The sequence below is a fragment of the Oncorhynchus mykiss genome, chromosome 11 (genome assembly GCF_057628025.1).
Source record: "Oncorhynchus mykiss isolate SJ-2025 chromosome 11, ASM5762802v1, whole genome shotgun sequence".
Taxonomy (NCBI): domain Eukaryota; kingdom Metazoa; phylum Chordata; class Actinopteri; order Salmoniformes; family Salmonidae; genus Oncorhynchus; species Oncorhynchus mykiss.
This window is the reverse complement of record NC_143032.1, coordinates 64,757,197-64,775,301: the sequence shown is the minus strand read 5'-3', so window position 1 is coordinate 64,775,301 and position 18,105 is coordinate 64,757,197. Positions and strand designations below refer to the sequence as shown.

The 18,105-nt window shown below is 45.4% G+C and overlaps 1 protein-coding gene across 1 annotated transcript in view; it reads left to right on the top strand.

The window, feature by feature from the left end:
- Positions 1 to 18,105, top strand: part of LOC110536207 (calsenilin) — a 44,769-nt gene that overhangs the window by 20,150 nt on the left and 6,514 nt on the right. Inside the window, exons 2-6 of the mRNA XM_090190935.1 lie at positions 6,025 to 6,149; positions 8,975 to 9,044; positions 9,271 to 9,449; positions 9,547 to 9,651; positions 9,826 to 9,888. Coding sequence (XP_090047061.1) covers positions 6,025 to 6,149; positions 8,975 to 9,044; positions 9,271 to 9,449; positions 9,547 to 9,651; positions 9,826 to 9,888 — 542 coding nt within the window. The remainder of the gene's footprint in view (positions 1 to 6,024; positions 6,150 to 8,974; positions 9,045 to 9,270; positions 9,450 to 9,546; positions 9,652 to 9,825; positions 9,889 to 18,105) is intronic.

Here is an 18,105-nt window from a genome sequence, read left to right as displayed (position 1 = left end):
AGGGAGGGAGGGAGGGAGGGAGGGAGGGAGGGGAAGGCAGAGAGTTTGAAGAGAGGTTGGCGGGAGAGAGTTTGGAGGGAGGGTGGAGGGAGAGAGGTAAGATGGAGGGAGAGGAAGAGAGAGCGGTTGGAGGGAGGGTAGAGAGGGCAACAAACTGCATTTATGAAGATTCTGTCTATTCCTCTTTTGTTCTCCCTAGGCAGTATTTGTATTCCACAATGTCTAACTTGACTTGACCATGTTCTCTGTTTTTTCCCTCCCTTTTCTCACTGTCTCTCCGTACCTCTCTTTACTCCATTTACTGTCTTTACATCTCTATCTCTTACTTTCTCTCACACACACACTATCTCTGTTTTGTGTGTTAAAAGATGGTAAGTATGGTTTTTAGAAACTCCACGTCCTTTTTGATCTATGTCTTGCTTTTCTTTCTCCCAGTCTTAGTGCTTTCTCTTACTGTGTTTGAACAAGTAGGACTAATACTGTCATGTATTGTCATGTTGTGTCTTGTTTCTGTCCTTTCCCTTCACCCTGTCTCCCTCTGCTGGTCGTTATTAGGTTACCTTTTCTCCCCCTCTTTCCCCCAGCTGTTCCTTGTCTCCTCCTAACTACCTCGTCACCCCTTTTCCCACCTGTTCCCTTTTTCCCTCTGATTAGTCCTCTATATCTCTCTCTGTTTTTGTTCCTGTCTTTGTCGGATTCTTGTTTGTGTTATTCATGCCTGAACCAGACTATCGTCATGTTTGCTGCAACCTTGTCCTGTCCTGTCGGAATCTGCCGGTCCATCTGAGCCTACGTTTGTTTTGTTATTAAAGAAGCTCTGTTTACGTTAATTCGCTTTTGGGTCCTCCTTCACGCACCGTAACAGAAGAATCCGACCAAGAATGGACCCAGCGACTTCGGATCCTCTCCACTCTGCCGTCGAGATCCAGGGAGCGATGCTAGGCAGACACGAGCAGGAAGTGTCTGCTGCTCGACATGCCGTTGAGACCCTGGCCGCCCAAGTCTCCAACCTCACAGAACAGGTTCACCATCTCCGCCTCGATCCACCGGCCACTTCCAGGGCTTTCGAATCTCCGGAGCCCAGAATCAATAACCCGCCGTGTTACTCTGGGAAGCCCACTGAATGCCGCTCGTTCCTCACCCAGTGTGATATTGTGTTTTCTCTCCAGCCCAACACTTACTCCAGGAGCACAGCTCGTATCGCCTACGTCATATCTCTCCTTACTGGACGGGCTCGTGAGTGGGGCACGGCAATCTGGGAGGCAAGGGCTGAGTGTACTAACCAGTATCAGGACTTTAAGGAGGAGATGATACGGGTTTTTGATCGTTCTGTTTTTGGGGAGGAAGCTTCCAGGGTCCTGTCTTCCCTATGTCAAGGTAATCGATCCATAACAGACTACTCTATTGAGTTTCGCACTCTTGCTGCCTCCAGTGACTGGAACAAGCCGGCTTTGCTCGCTCGTTTTCTGGAGGGTCTCCGCGCAGAGGTAAAGGATGAGATTCTCTCCCGGGAGGTTCCTTCCAGCGTGGATTCCTTGATTGAACTCGCTATTCGCATTGAGCGACGGGTTGATCTTCGTCACCGAGCTCGTGGAAAGGAGCTCGCGTTCTCCGTTGCCCCCCTCTCCGCATCACTACCATCTTCCTCTGCCGGCTCGGGTGCTGAGCCTATGCAGCTGGGAGGTATCCGCATCTCGACTAAGGAGAGGGAACGGAGAATCACCAACCGCCTCTGTCTCTATTGCGGTTCTGCTGGTCATTTTGTCACTTCATGTCCAGTAAAAGCCAGAGCTCATCAGTAAGCGGAGGGCTACTGGTGAGCGCTACTACTCCTGTCTCTCCTTCAAGATCCTGCACTACCTTGTCGGTCCATCTACGCTGGACCGGTTCGTCAGCTTCCTGCAGTGCCTTAATAGACTCTGGGGCGGAGGGCTGTTTTATGGACGAGACCTGGGCTCGGGAACATAACATTCCTCTCAGACAGTTAAGGGAGCCCACGGCCTTGTTCGCTTTGGATGGTAGTCCTCTCCCCAGGATTCAGCGTGAGACGCTACCTTTAACCCTCACTGTCTCTGGTAATCATAGCGAAACCATTTCTTTTTGAATTTTTCGTTCACCTTTTACACCTGTTGTTTTGGGCCATCCCTGGCTAGTTTGTCATAATCCTTCTATTAATTGGTCTAGTAATTCTATCCTCTCCTGGAACGTCTCTTGTCATGTGAAATGTTTAATGTCTGCTATCCCTCCTGTTTCCTCTGTCTCTTCTTCACAGGAGGAGCCTGGTGATTTGACAGGGGTGCCGGAGGAATATCACGATCTGCGCACGGTGTTCAGTCGGTCCAGGGCCACCTCTCTTCCTCCACACCGGTCGTATGATTGTAGTATTGATCTCCTTCCGGGAACCACTCCCCCCCGGGGTAGACTATACTCTCTGTCGGCTCCCGAACGTAAGGCTCTCGAAGATTATTTGTCTGTAGCTCTTGACGCCGGTACCATAGTCCCCTCCTCCTCTCCCGCCGGAGCGGGGTTTTTTTTTGTCAAGAAGAAGGACGGGTCTCTGCGCCCCTGCATAGATTATCGAGGGCTGAATGACATAACAGTGAAGAATCGTTATCCGCTTCCTCTTATGTCTTCAGCCTTCGAGATCCTGCAGGGAGCCAGGTTTTTCACTAAGTTGGACCTTCGTAACGCTTACCATCTCGTGCGCATCAGGGAGGGGGACGAGTGGAAGACGGCGTTTAACACTCCGTTAGGGCACTTTGAATACCGGGTTCTTCCTTTCGGCCTCGCTAACGCTCCAGCTGTCTTTCAGGCATTAGTCAATGATGTCCTGAGAGACATGCTGAACATCTTTGTTTTCGTTTACCTTGACGATATCCTGATTTTTTCACCGTCACTCCAGATTCATGTTCAGCACGTTCGACGTGTCCTCCAGCGCCTCTTAGAGAATTGTCTTTTTGTGAAGGCTGAGAAGTGCACTTTTCATGCCTCCTCCGTCACATTTCTCGGTTCTGTTATTTCCGCTGAAGGCATTAAGATGGATCCCGCTAAGGTCCAAGCTGTCATTGATTGGCCCGTCCCTAAGTCACGCGTCGAGCTGCAGCGCTTTCTCGGCTTCGCGAACTTCTATCGTCGTTTCATCCGTAATTTCGGTCAGGTGGCAGCTCCTCTCACAGCCCTTACTTCTGTCAAGACGTGCTTTAAGTGGTCCGTTTCCGCCCAGGGAGCTTTTGATCTCCTCAAGAATCGTTTTACATCCGCTCCTATCCTTGTTACACCTGACGTCTCTAGACAGTTCGTTGTCGAGGTTGACGCGTCAGAGGTGGGCGTGGGAGCCATTCTTTCTCAGCGCTCCCTCTCTGACGACAAGGTCCACCCATGCGCGTATTTTTCTCATCGCCTGTCGCCGTCGGAACGTAACTATGATGTGGGAAACCGCGAACTGCTCGCCATCCGCTTAGCCCTAGGCGAATGGCGACAGTGGTTGGAGGGGGCGACCGTTCCTTTTGTCGTTTGGACTGACCATAGGAACCTTGAGTACATCCGTTCTGCCAAACGACTTAATGCGCGTCAGGCGCGTTGGGCGCTGTTTTTCGCTCGTTTCGAGTTCGTGATTTCTTATCGTCCGGGCTCTAAGAACACCAAGCCTGATGCTTTATCTCGTCTCTTCAGTTCTTCAGTAGCCTCCACTGACCCCGAGGGGATTCTCCCTGAGGGGCGTGTTGTCGGGTTGACTGTCTGGGGAATTGAGAGGCAGGTAAAGCAAGCACTCACTCACACTCCGTCGCCGCGCGCTTGTCCTAGGAACCTTCTTTTCGTTCCCGTTCCTACTCGTCTGGCCGTTCTTCAGTGGGCTCACTCTGCCAAGTTAGCCGGCCACCCTGGCGTTCGGGGTACGCTTGCTTCCATTCGCCAGCGTTTTTGGTGGCCCACCCGGGAGCATGACACGCGTCGTTTCGTGGCTGCTTGTTCGGTCTGCGCGCAGACTAAGTCCGGTAACTCCCCTCCTGCCGGCCGTCTCAGGCCGCTTCCCATTCCCTCTCGACCGTGGTCTCACATCGCCTTAGATTTTGTCACCGGACTGCCTTCGTCAGCGGGGAAGACTGTTATTCTTACGGTTGTCGACAGGTTCTCTAAGGCGGCTCATTTTATTCCCCTTGCTAAGCTTCCTTCTGCTAAAGAGACGGCACAAATCATCATCGAGAATGTTTTCAGAATTCATGGCCTTCCGTCAGACGTCGTTTCGGACAGAGGTCCGCAATTCACGTCTCAATTTTGGAGGGAGTTTTGCCGTTTGATTGGGGCTTCCGTCAGTCTCTCTTCCGGCTTTCACCCCCAGTCTAACGGTCAAGCAGAACGGGCCAATCAGACTATTGGTCGCATCTTACGCAGTCTTTCTTTTCGCAACCCTGCGTCTTGGTCAGAACAGCTCCCCTGGGCAGAATACGCCCACAACTCGCTTCCTTCGTCTGCGACCGGGCTATCTCCTTTTCAGAGTAGCCTCGGGTACCAGCCTCCGCTGTTCTCATCTCAGTTTGCCGAGTCCAGCGTCCCCTCCGCTCAGGCTTTTGTCCAACGTTGCGAGCGCACCTGGAAGAGGGTCAGGTCTGCACTTTGCCGTTATAGGGCGCAGACTGTGAGAGCTGCTAATAAGCGTAGAACTAAGAGTCCTAGATATTGTCGCGGTCAGAGAGTTTGGCTCTCCACTCAGAACCTTCCCCTTAAGACCGCTTCCCGCAAGTTTACCCCGCGGTTCATTGGTCCGTTCCGTATTTCTCGGATCATTAATCCTGTCGCAGTGCGACTTCTTCTTCTGCGATATCTTCGTCGCGTCCACCCGGTCTTCCATGTCTCCTGTGTCAAGCCCGTTCTTCGCGCCCCCGCTCGTCTTCCCCCCCCCCCATCCTTGTCGAGGGCGCACCCATCTACAGGGTCCGTAGGATTTTGGACATGCGTCCTCGGGGCCGTGGTCATCAGTACCTAGTAGATTGGGAGGGGTACGGTCCTGAGGAGAGGAGTTGGGTTCCCTCTCGGGACGTGCTGGACCGTGCGCTGATCGATGATTTCCTCCGTTGCCGCCAGGTTTCCTCCTCGAGTGCGCCAGGAGGCGCTCGGTGAGTGGGGGGGTACTGTCATGTATTGTCATGTTGTGTCTTGTTTCTGTCCTTTCCCTTCACCCTGTCTCCCTCTGCTGGTCGTTATTAGGTTACCTTTTCTCCCCCTCTTTCCCCCAGCTGTTCCTTGTCTCCTCCTAACTACCTCGTCACCCCTTTTCCCACCTGTTCCCTTTTTCCCTCTGATTAGTCCTCTATATCTCTCTCTGTTTTTGTTCCTGTCTTTGTCGGATTCTTGTTTGTGTTATTCATGCCTGAACCAGACTATCGTCATGTTTGCTGCAACCTTGTCCTGTCCTGTCGGAATCTGCCGGTCCATCTGAGCCTACGTTTGTTTTGTTATTAAAGAAGCTCTGTTTACGTTAATTCGCTTTTGGGTCCTCCTTCACGCACCGTAACAAATACACCTCAAACAGCCTTATAGTCAACATTCTTAGTCATGGCTTTAATTGGATTCAAGTTTTCACTCTTACTAATCTGGCACCTGTTCACTCAAATCTAATCAGTGAACACTAACATATCAATGGGTTTCTTTGCAAAGATCACATTATAAAAGAAGGTACCTCCCTCTCATTTTGAGTCCTCGCTTTGTTTTTGCCTCGCTCTATTTTACTTTTATTCTATCTCTTTCTTGATCTCGCGCCTTACATTTTATCCCTCCTTCTCCTCTCTTACTCTGCTTGCCATGCACTCATCCTCTACCCATCCCTCTCCCTCTATTTCTATGTCTTCCCCTTCCTCTCTCCCTCTTTCCCTCTTCTCTCCCTCTTTCCCTCTCCTCTATCCCTCTCTCTCTCTCTCTCTCTCTCTCTCTCTCTCTCTCTCTCTCTCTCTCTCTCTCTCTCTCTCTCTCTCTCTCTCTCTCTCTCTCTCTCCGTCTCCGTCTCTCCCACTTTTCTCTTGTTTACAGACAGTAGTGAGAGTGATTTGGAGCTGTCTACGGTTCGTCACCAGCCAGAAGGCTTGGACCAGCTGCAGGTTCAGACCAAGTTCACCAAGAAGGAGCTCCAGTCTCTATACAGGGGCTTCAAGAACGTAAGTAGTGGAACAGAGAGGATGGGTTGGGGATGCTGTGGGACTGGGACTGCAAATCAAATCCAACTTTATTTGTCACATTAGTGTAGACCTTACCGTGAAATACTTACTTACAAGCCCTTAACCAACAGCACAGTTCAAGAAGAGTTAAGAAAATATTTACCAAATGACTAATGTAAAAAAAGCAGTGTAATAGTCCGGTGGCCATTTGATTAATTGTTCAGCAGTCTTATGGGTTGGGGGTAGAAGCTGTTAAGGAGCCTTTTGGTCCTAGACTTGGTGCTCCGGCACTGCTTGCCGTGCGGTAGCAGAGAAAACAGTCTATGACTTGGGTGACTGGAGTTTCTGACAATTTTACGGGCTTTCCTCTGACACGGCCTGTTATTTAGGTCCTGGATGGCAGGAAGCTTGGCCCCAGTGATGTACTGGGCCATACGCACTACCCTCTGTAGCGCCTTACGGTCAGATGCTGAGCAGTTGCCATACCAGGCGGTGATGCAACCAGTCAGGATGCTCTCGAATGGTGCAGCTGTAGAACTTTTTGAGGATCTGGGGACCCATGCCAAATCTTTTCAGTCTCTTGAGGGAGAAAAGTTTTCGTTGCGCCCTTTTCACAACTGTCTTTGTGTGTTTGGACCATGATAGTTTATTGGTGATGTGGACAACTCTCGTCCCGCTCCACTACAGCCCGTTGATGTTAATGGGGGCCTGTTCGGCCCACCTTTTCCTGTAGTCCACGATCAGCTCCTTTGTCTTGCTCACATTGAGGGAGAGGTTGATGTCCTGGCACCACACTGCCAGTTCTCTGACCTCCTCCCGATAGGCTGTCTCATTGTTGTCGGTGATCAGGCCTGCCACTGTTGTGTCGTCAGCAAACTTAATGATGGTGTTGAAGTCGTGTTTGGCCACGCAGTCATGGCCGAACAGGGAGTACAGGAGGGGACTAAGTACATCCCCCCGAGGGGCCCCAGTGTTGAGGATCAGCGTGGCAGATGTGTTGTTGCCTACCCTTACCCCCTTCGAGGTGGCCCGTCAGGAAGTCCAGGATCCAGGTGCAGAGGGAGGAGTTTAGTCCCAGGGTCCTTAGCTTAGTGATGAGCTTTTTGGGCACTATGGTGTTGAACACTGATCTGAAGTCAATGAACAGCATTCTCACATAGGTGTTCCTTTTGTCCAAGTGGGAAAGGGCAGTTTGGAGTGGGTCTAGAGTATCCGGGAGTATGCTGTTGATGTGAGCCATGACCAGCCTTTCAAAGCACTTCATGGCTACCGACATTAGTGCTACGGGGCTGTAATCATTTAGGCAGGTTACCATCACTTCCTTGAGCACAGGGACTATGGTGGTCTGTTTTAAACATGTAGGTATTACAGACTCAGTCAGGGAGAGGTTGAAAATGTAAGTGTCAATCTTAATTGACTCTTTGCTTGTTTGATGGTTCATCTGAGGGCATAGCGGGATTTCTTATAAGCGTCCAGATTAGTGTCCCACTCCTTGAAAGCATCAGCTCTGGCCTTTAGCTCGATGCGGATGTTGCCTGTAATCCATGGCTTCTGGTTGGGGTATGTGCGTACGGTCACTGTGGGGACGCAGTTGTCGATTCACTTATTGATGAAGGCGATGACTGAGGTGGTATACTCCACAATGCCATTGGGTGAACCCCGGAACATATTCCAGTCTATGCTAGTGAAACAGTCCTATAGCGTAGCATCCGCGTCATCTGACCACTTCCGTATTGAGCGAGTCACTGGTACTTCCGGTTTTAGTTTTTGCTTGTAAGTAGGAATCCTCTGGTTGCACATGTGACATGCTGGTAAACATTTGGTAAAACTGATTTAAGTTTGCCTGCATTAAAGTCCCCGGCCACTAGGAGCACTAGTGCTTCTTGTTTGCTTATGGCCTTATAGAGTTGGTTGAGTGCGGTCTTAGTGCCAGCATCGGTCTGTGGTGGTAAATAGACGGCTACAAATAATATAGATGGGAACTCTCTTGGTAGATAGTGTGGTCTACAGCTTATCATAAGGTACTCTACCTCACGCGAGCGATACCTCGAGACTTCTTTAATAATAGACATCGCACACCAGCTGTTATTGACAAAAAGACACACACCCCCACCCCTCGTCTTACCAGACGTAGCATCTCTGTTCTGCCAGTGCATGGAAAATCCTGCCAGCTATATTATCCGTGTCGTTGTTCAGCCACGACTCGGTGAAACATAAGATATTACAGTTCTTAATGCCCTGTTGGTAGGATAATCGTAATTATAGGTCATCAATTTCATTTTCCAATGATTGTATATTAGCAAGTAGAACGGAAGGCAGTGTGAGTTTACTCGCTCGCCTACGGATTCTCAGACGGCAGCCAATCTGCGTCCTCTTTTCCTCCATCTTTTTTTAACGCAAATGACTGGGATTTGGGCCTGTTCCCGGGAGAGCAGTATATCCTTCTCGTCGGACTCGTTAGAGGAAAAAGCTTTTTCCAGTTTGTGGTGAGTAATCGCTGTTCTGATGTCCAGAAGTTATTTTCGATCATAAGAGACCGTGCAGCAACATTATGTACAAAATAAGTAAAAAAATAAGTTACAAACAATGCAAAAAAACTAACAAAATAGCACATTTGGTTAGGAACATGTTAAACGTCAGTCATCCTCTTCGGCGCCATCTTAGAGGTTGAGCTTGGATCTCTATTTTTGGGCAGTTTGGAGTTTTACATGAGAATGATGAATAAATGTGATCGAGTAGATTTGAGTATGCGTACTTTAATAATAATAGACACATGGCTTTTCCCTGTACACCCCTCCCTCTCTCCCCCCCTCTCTCTCTGGTAGGAGTGTCCCAGTGGTTTGGTTGATGAAGAGACGTTCAAGACCATCTATTCTCAGTTCTTTCCCCAAGGAGGTGAGAGGAGAGTGCTACTTTATCTCCATTGACTCTCTGTTTCCATGTGCCTGGAATGTGATAATACTACACCCGACTCTGACAGATTTATATGAAGAATGGCAGGAAAAGCCTATGGTTGCTGATTATTTGAATGTCTTCCTACCACTAACACTCTCCCCCTTCCCTCTCCCTCTCCCTCGTCTCCTCACACCTCTCTCATTCCCTCCCTCCTTCTATCCTACAGACGCCACCACCTATGCACATTTCCTGTTCAATGCGTTTGATATGGACAGAAACGGCTCTATTCGTTTTGAGGACTTTGTGATCGGCCTGTCTGTTCTTCTGAGAGGGACAGTCACAGAGAAACTCAACTGGGCCTTCAACCTGTATGACATCAACAAGGACGGATACATCACTAAAGAGGTACTCTGTGATTGGCTACTATAGAAACATTGCATATCTAAATGATTGGCTAGTTTTAGATACATCACGGTAAACTGACTCTCACTCTCTTTCTCAGGAGATGCTGGCTATTATGAAGTCCATCTATGATATGATGGGCAGGTACACCTACCCCAGTGTACGGGACGAGGCACCCTCTGAACATGTGGATAAGTTCTTCCAGGTGCGTGCCGCGCTGTGCGCACAAACACACACACACACACACACATGCAAACACTGTTCATACACACACCAAAAAAAAGCTTTTGATACCCACTAAACTTGCTCTCTTCCTCTCTCCTTACTTCCTTCCTTTCTGTCTCTCCCTTACCCCTCCCTCCCTTTCTTCTTTCTTTAGAAAATGGACAGAAACCGAGATGGAGTGGTGACCATTGACGAGTTCATTGAGACCTGTCAGAAGGTACCACAGTTACAAAATATTTCAGCACATCTGTACGCTAGCTCAATTTTGAAATAAATAATAAAATACATAGATGTTGTTAACACTTTACTTGTAGTGGCTATAACTAAGGCATTCATAACACATTTGTGAAACCAGTCTCCTTTAGGAGTGTTGCAGCATCCTCAGTTACAAACTTTTTCACATTTAACAAATTTATTCAACATTCAAACAACATCATATTTTTGTATCATTGGATTATCACTGGGTAGGCCATCATTGTAAATAATACTTTGTTCTTAACTGACTTGACTAGTTAAATAAAGGTTAAATAAAATAAAATTGTAATTATACAATTATTTAACAGTGGAAATGTGTATTTATACTGCCACAGTACCCAACCCTCTGACACACCAGTCACGTAACAGACTGGGAGCAGGATTAGGAGTTAGTGACTGTGTGCATTGAGTGTTTTTTATCCTCTCTCGTGATCTTTCAGGATGCCACCTTGGAATTATCAATATTATCTTATTGAATTATGCATTTCCTGTTAGTGGGGTGACTAAGCATAATAATAGTTGAGTTTGTGAAATATATTTTATATTTGAGATTTTTCAAAGTAGCCACCATTTGCCTTGATGACAGCTTTGCACACTCTTGGCATTCTCTCAACCAGCTTCATGAGGTAGTCACCTGGAATGCATTAAACAGGTGTGCCTTGTAAAAGTTAATTTGTGGGATTTATTTTCTTCTTAATTCGTTTGAGCCAATCAGTTGTGTTGTGACAAGGTAGGGGTGGTATACAGAAGATTTGTATTTCTATTTGGTAAAAGACCACGGCCATATTATGGCAAGAACAGCTCAAATAAGCAAAGAGAAACAACAGTCCATCATTAAGGGGGTTAAGGGGGGGATGCCTTCAACTGAAATGTGTCTTCCACATTTAACCTAACCCCTCTGAATCAGAGAGATGCTGCCATAATCGCCATTCACATCTTCGGCACCCGGGGAACAGCATTGCTCAGGGCAGAATGACCATTTTTTTTTACCTTGTCAGTTTGGGGATTCAATCCAGCAACCTTTCAGTTACTGGCCAATGCTCTAACCACTAGGCTACCTGCCACCCCCTGTTGGTGGGTTCTACAATCCTGCTGAGTTTCATTAAATTTGACAAAGCGGAAATGGCCATTATAGGCTTAGGTGGAGTGGGCATTTTGGAACGCAATGACTATTCACAAGCTGTCTTTAGACTACTACAGAGGCCGTGTTCGATATCTGTCTTGCCTACTGCTTACTTAAACTACACACGGTGTACTAATCATACTACATATGATTTACAATATACTGTTTAGTAAAAATGTGCTCGGACCGGTGCTAGAACCCCTATTTAAAGCTGGATCAGCATTTTGGGGTCCTAGCACAAAGCCACAATGTTCTGTTAGTCTTTAAAGACATTCATGTTCTGAGCGATATGAGGAAACAAAGGTCTATAACAAGGGAGAGGAAGATTCCCACAAGAGTATCTATTGAAGTTGGTAAGCCAGTGTAGTGGGCAATAATTTTTGATATGTGTATATTCTAAATATATCACGTGACTCAAAATAAGACTAAGCAAGTATCCTATTAAAATGTTTATCTGACATAAAGATAATTACCAATATGCAAGAGACTATGGTTGAGTTACAGTAATAGGCAATGAGGAAATGTCTGAGAATGGATTCTAAATATAAGTGTATTTAATTACTTTGTAAAACTAATGGAATCACATACAAGGCATAAAGCTTAAGTTACAAGGCATTAACAAGCATTACAAGGCATTATTCTAAGCATGGTCAGGGAGAAAGAAATCATAGCCTGAAAGGCCATGCCCCAAAAGTCCATGGGGTGGAGAGAGGAAGGCCCCAAAAATTGTCAATGACTCCAGTCACCCAAGTCATAGACTGTTCTCTCTGCTATCGCACGGCAAGCGGAACCAGAGCGCCAAATCTAGGTCCAAACGGTTCCTTAACAGCTTCTTTCCCCAAGACATAAGACTGCTGAAGAATTAATCAAATGGCCACCCGGACTATTTACACTGCTGCTACTCACTGTTTATTATCTATGCATAGTCATTTTACCCCTATCTACATGTACAAATTACCTCAACTAACCTGTACAACCACACATTGACTCTGTACCGGTACCCCCTGTATATAGACTTGTTATTGTTATTTTATTGTGTTATTTTTGATTTAGTAAATATATTCATAACTCTTTTTCTTGAACTGCGTTGTTGGTTAAGGGCTTGTAAGTAAGCATTTCACGGTAAGGTCTACACCTGTTGTATTCAGTGCATGTGACAAATAACATTTGATTTGATTTGAAAGAAGGAAATAAATAGTATCTCACCACAACAGGTCAGGAACAAAGAAGAGAAAGAGCTTTGAATCTTAAACCCTTTTATAAGCATCTGAGTTGCTTGGATTCAAAACCTGAGTTAAGTTAACCTGCAATCAGATATCAGTCCTACATGACGTAAGTTCTACTTCTCAGAGGTGTGACAATAGGGTTTGGCAAGACCAACACAGAGAATGTTGAATTCTTAGGACAACACATATCAAATTCTTGCATACTGTTGATAAGAAGAGTTACTTCTGGGGTTGGGCTTCCCTGCACTAGCAGGGTTGGAGCTTGTGATTATGATGCTTAGAGCCACCCTCTTCAGGAATGGAGGAAGCAGGGGGATGGCATGTTGAAGCTGGCAAGCCAGCGGGGTTTGTGGAGCTTGTGTTTAAAGCTAAATTCCTTAACTGGATCACCATCAAAAAAAATGTACAATGGAGGAAATGTTCACATGCAGTTACGACTTGATTTACATGATGCCTATGTAGTTCTTACGTAATGAGTCAGTGGCAGAATGAGGGTTCATCAGAGCGGCCAACATGATGGGAAATTCAGTACTCTGATTGGTGTGTGCCCACACCCACACACGATGCTGCTTTCCAACAGAGAAATGAAACACAAAAAATATATTCAAGGTGTTAAGGGTTAAAAATAACGTGTATTGTTGAGAGATATAAGGAAATAAAGGTTTCATAAAAAGAGAGCAAGATTACTAAAATATATACTAAAACAGCTGTATCTCCTGATTGGTAGATTATATTTATATTCTGATTGCTGATTTGTAAAGCAGATAAGTAGAGTTTTTGTCTAATTTGCTAGGAAAGTGGTCATAATGTCAGTTTGTAAAAGTTGAGAGAAAATGTAGTTGATGCTATAGAATAACTATCTTCAAAGTAATGACTCTGGACTTTTCTTATAAAATGAAAGCTTCTTTTAAGAACAATACTTGTTCACGTTACATTTTACAACTTAAAATTTTACAAAACAATAAAATAATGTTTCTAGCAAAAGCCAGGCTAATCACTTGTCACTTCTTCATAATTGCAGCGTTCTTGTTCTACTTCCACTTTCTGTCGCCAAGCATTCTGGTACTTGCAGTCAATAGCGTAATCCAATACTAATCAATGGAACAGAAAGATGTACACTGAACAAAAATATAATCTCAACATGCAACAATTTCAAAGATATTACTGAGTTACAGTTCATATAAGGAAATCAGTCAATTTAAATCAGTTCATTAGGCCTGGTCACAGACACCTTAAAAAAAGATAGGCGCTTGGATCAGAAAACCTGTCAGTATCTGGTGTGACCACTATTTGCCTTTTGCAGCGCGGCACATCTCCTTCACATAGAGTTGCTCAGGCTGTTGATTGTGGCCTGTGGAATCTTGTCCCACTCCTCTACAATGGCTCTGCGAAGTTGCTGGATATTGGCGGGAACTGGAACACACTGTCCTACACGTTGATCCAGAGCATCCCAAATGTGCTTAATTGGTAACATGTCTGATGAGTATGCAGGCCATGGAAGAACTGGGACATGTTCAGCTTCCAGGAATTGTGTACAGATCCTTGTGACATGGGGCCGTGCATTATCATGCTGAAACATGAGGTGACAGTGGCGGATGAATGGCACGACAATGGGCCTCAGAATCTCATCACGATATCTCTGTGCATTCAAATTGCCAATCGATCAAATGCATACCCATACCATAACCCCACCGCCACCATGGGGCACTTTGTTCACAATGTTGACATCAGCAAACCGCTCGCCCACACGATGCCATCCAAGATGGCGTAGCAGTGCAGACGTGGTTTGTTGTCCTCTCGTTTACTTTTTGTATTTTTTGTCTTTTTTGTATATATTGGTGAAATACTCACTAACAGGGATGTAAACAAATTTGTGCACAAAACTTGAGAGAAATACGCTTATTGTGTGTATGGAAGATTTCTGGGATCTTTTATTTCAGCTCATGAAACATGGGACCAACACTTGCACATACAGTGCCTTGCAAAAGTATTCATTCCCCTTGGTGTTTTTCCTATTTTGTTGTATTACAACCTGTAATTTAAATGGATTTTTATTTGGATTTCATGTAATGGAAATTCACCAAATATTCCAAATTGGTGAAGTGAAATGAAAAAAAAAACTTGTTTCAAAATATTCCAAAAAACATTTGGGGGGGAAAGTGGTGTGTGCATATGTATTCACCCCCTTTGCTATGAAGCCCCTAAATAAGATCTGGTGCAACCAATTACCTTCAGAAGTCACATAATTAGTTAAATAATGTCCACCTGTGTGCAATCTAAGTGTCACATGATCTCAGTATACCTGTTCTGAAAGGCCCCAGGTTCTGCAACACCACTAAGCAAGGGGCACCACCAAGCAAGCGGCACCGTGAAGACCAAGGAGCTTTCCAAACAGGTCAGGGACAAAGTTGTGTACAGATTCAAAACTTTGAATTTCCCACGGAGCATCATTAAATCCATTATTAAAAAAATGTAAAGAGTATGGCACCACAACAAACCTGCCAAGACAAGGAGGGCATTAGTCAGACAGTCAACAAAGAGACCAAAGATAACGCTGAAGGAGCTGCAAAGCTCCACAGCGGAGATTGGAGTATCTGTACATAGGACCACTTTAAGCCATACACTTCACAGAGCTGGGCTTTATGGAAGAGTGGCCAGAAAAAGAGAAAAAAAGAAAACACATTTGGTGTTCGCCAAAAGGTATGTGGGGGACTCCACAAACATATGGAAGAAGGTACGCTGGTCAGATGAGACTGAAATTGAGCTTTTTGTCAATCAAGGAAAACGCTATGTCTGGCGCAAACCCAACACCTCTCATCACCCCGAGAACATATCCCCACAGTGAAGCATGCATGGGATGTTTTTCATCGGCAGGGACTGGGAAACTGATCAGAATTGAAGGAATGATGGATGGTACTAAATACAGGGAAATTCTTGAGAGAAACCTGTTTCAGTCTTCCAGAGATTTGAGACTGGGACGGAGGTTCACCTTCCAGCAGGACAATGACCCTAAGCATACTGCTAAAGCAACACGAGTGGTTTAAGGGGAAACATTTAAATGTATTGGAATGGCCTAGTCAAAGCAAAGACCTCAATCCAATTAAGAATCTGTGGTATGACTTAAAGATTGCTGTACACCAGTGGAACCCATCCAACTTGAAGAAACTGGAGCAGTTTTGCCTTGAAGAATGGGCAAAAATCCCAGTGGCTAGATGTGCCAAGCTTATAGAGACATACTCCAAGAGACTTGAAGCTGTAATTGCTGCAAAAAAAGTGGCTCTACAAAGTATTGACTTTGGGGGGGTGAATAGTTATGCACACTCAAGTTTTCCATTTTTTTGGTGTTGTTTCTTGTTTGTTTCACAATAAAAAATATGTTGCATCTTCAAAGTGGTAGGCATGTTGTGTAAATCAAATTATACAAACCACAGAAAAAGCTATTTTAATTCCAGGTTGAAAGGCAACGAAATAGTAAAAATGCCAAGTGATTGAATACTTTGGCAAGCAACTGAGGTTCTCATTCTCCATCACTTCAAATGTAATACAATTACTCTTGTACATATGTAAATAACTGTAAATAATATCTTTAGACACATCTTAATGAATTAACTGTAAACATGAACTCTGTAACCCATGAAAGTTACAACAGATCTGGTTACTAAAACAGCTGTATCATTTGATTTGTAGAAGATATTTCTGTTCCGATTTCAGATTTGAATGGCAGAGAAGCAGACTAAGATTTCGCATGCTCTACGTTTTTGTCTAACTTGTTGAAAAATGGTCAAAGTAGCTGATTTTTGTCAAAAGTTGTTTACTGTGAATAGAATGTTGGAATTCTGTGTGTTTTTAACATTGGGACCTTTAGAATGTTGAAGAAATCGCATTAAAATGGATGAGATTTTTGGGGGGAGGACAAAAAGCTTAATAGTTTGTAAGTATTAATGTTATCAAAAAGTTGACTAGTCTACATGTTTTAAATTTCAATGGCGTTTCTAGCTTAAACGTTGTATGAAAAATAGTATTTCAAAGAATAATAATTGTACAATATTTTACCATATTTAAAGTATATTTACAATATTTAATGTGGGACTTTTGCCGTATCAAGTCTCATTAATACAATATTCTACAAACTCCCAGATAAATTTGTTTTGCTTTCTAAATTGATGTGAATTTAAATGGAATTGACCCCAACCCTGTTATTTTCTAAACGTCAGATTGTCTTGATAGGATGTCACTAGGGTCAGACTGGGACCCTGGAGAACCATGTTAACAAGAGAAAGCAGTAGGGGTGGCACCTACTGTTTTTCTTGTCATCTCTGTGGAAGGACCACCAGAGGGCAGGCTGGTCCCACGGATAGTAGCCCAGCCTGGCATGTGAGTCAAGGTGATCAGAGGCAATTAAGCACAGCTGACGGTACTAATCACCTATTCTCTTTTCCCTACAAGAGAAAGGAGGGAACCAGCAGAGGGGAGCTGGAGAAAGAAAAGTGTGTTTGCTTCTCCAAAGGAGAGGACATACCTTTCGGAAAGAAGAAGAAGAGGACAAATTACTTCTTGGGAATGGCCACCACGGATCCGGACCACCACCCAAAGAGGGTTCTCCACAAACGGATTGTTAAGGTGGTTACACACCCGTGATTTATGTTATAGTTTAAAGATACTCATCTTGTGTTCCTTGTTCTTGTAAAGAAGAAGATTTGTGTTTTCCTTGATCATCCTTGATTGTGTTGGAGTGTTTTGAGAAGAAAAAAAATACCTAAATTAAGAAAACCTGCTCCTGACTCTTTTATTCCACCTTTCCACCTCAAAGTACTTGGTCCGTTGGTGGAGAATGCGGGCATTATGTGGACGAGTGACACAAGGATAAGTGAGGAAAATGAAAATCTACCTGTAGACACAGAGGAACCATTCAAGAAGGATGGATAACGCTCTACTACAACAGTTGATCACAGCACCGGAGACAACCATAGAACTCATGCAACAACAGCTGAGCCGGCGAGAAGAACCGAGAGTGAAGCCAAGTGAAGCCGCTATCTTACCTCGTCTCTCAAAGGATGATATTGAGGCTTTCATCATGACGTTCGAATGGACGGCCACCTTGGAAGAGTGGACCCCCACAGAATGGGTGAGTGAGTTAGCGCCTCTTTTGACCCGGATAGCCTAGGAAGCCTACTATGACCTGGACCCCCGCGAAGCTGCCGGCTATGTGCGACTAAAAACCGAGATTCTGTCCCGGTACCAGCTGACCGCCCGAGATAGAGCCGAAAAGTTCCATCAATGGACCTATATGGCCGACCAACCCATCCGTGCCCAGATATTCGCACTCCTACACCTAACGAAACAATGGCTGGAGCCCGGAAAAGGAGTAGGACATGTCGTAGAGACGCTCGTAGTGGACAAGATTTTGAGGGAATTACCCAGGGACTTAGAAAGGGTCGTGGGGCAAGCAAACCCATAGCCGAGGCTGTGGAAACGTACCGATCTACATGGGAGTTGTGAAAAGGAGGACCGGAAGGACTCTGCCAAGCCTGTTTGACACCGGCACGTCCGCCACCGAAACGACCAAATCCGCTCCGGACGTGGGAGAAGTCATCACCCACACAACAGGGTCGGTGCTATAAATGCCAGTCTCCGGACCATTACGCCCCACAATGTCCCAGAAAGGACAAGTCCATGGCCACCAAGTCATTGCTGCCCGTCCCCACGCATCCCAGTCTGAGATGGGCAGGATCACCTCTGTTGATTACCAGAAATATCCCCAGTCCCAGAGATTCCGGTTTGAATAGAAAGACGTGGTAGCCATTCTCGACTCTGGAAGTATGGTTACGTT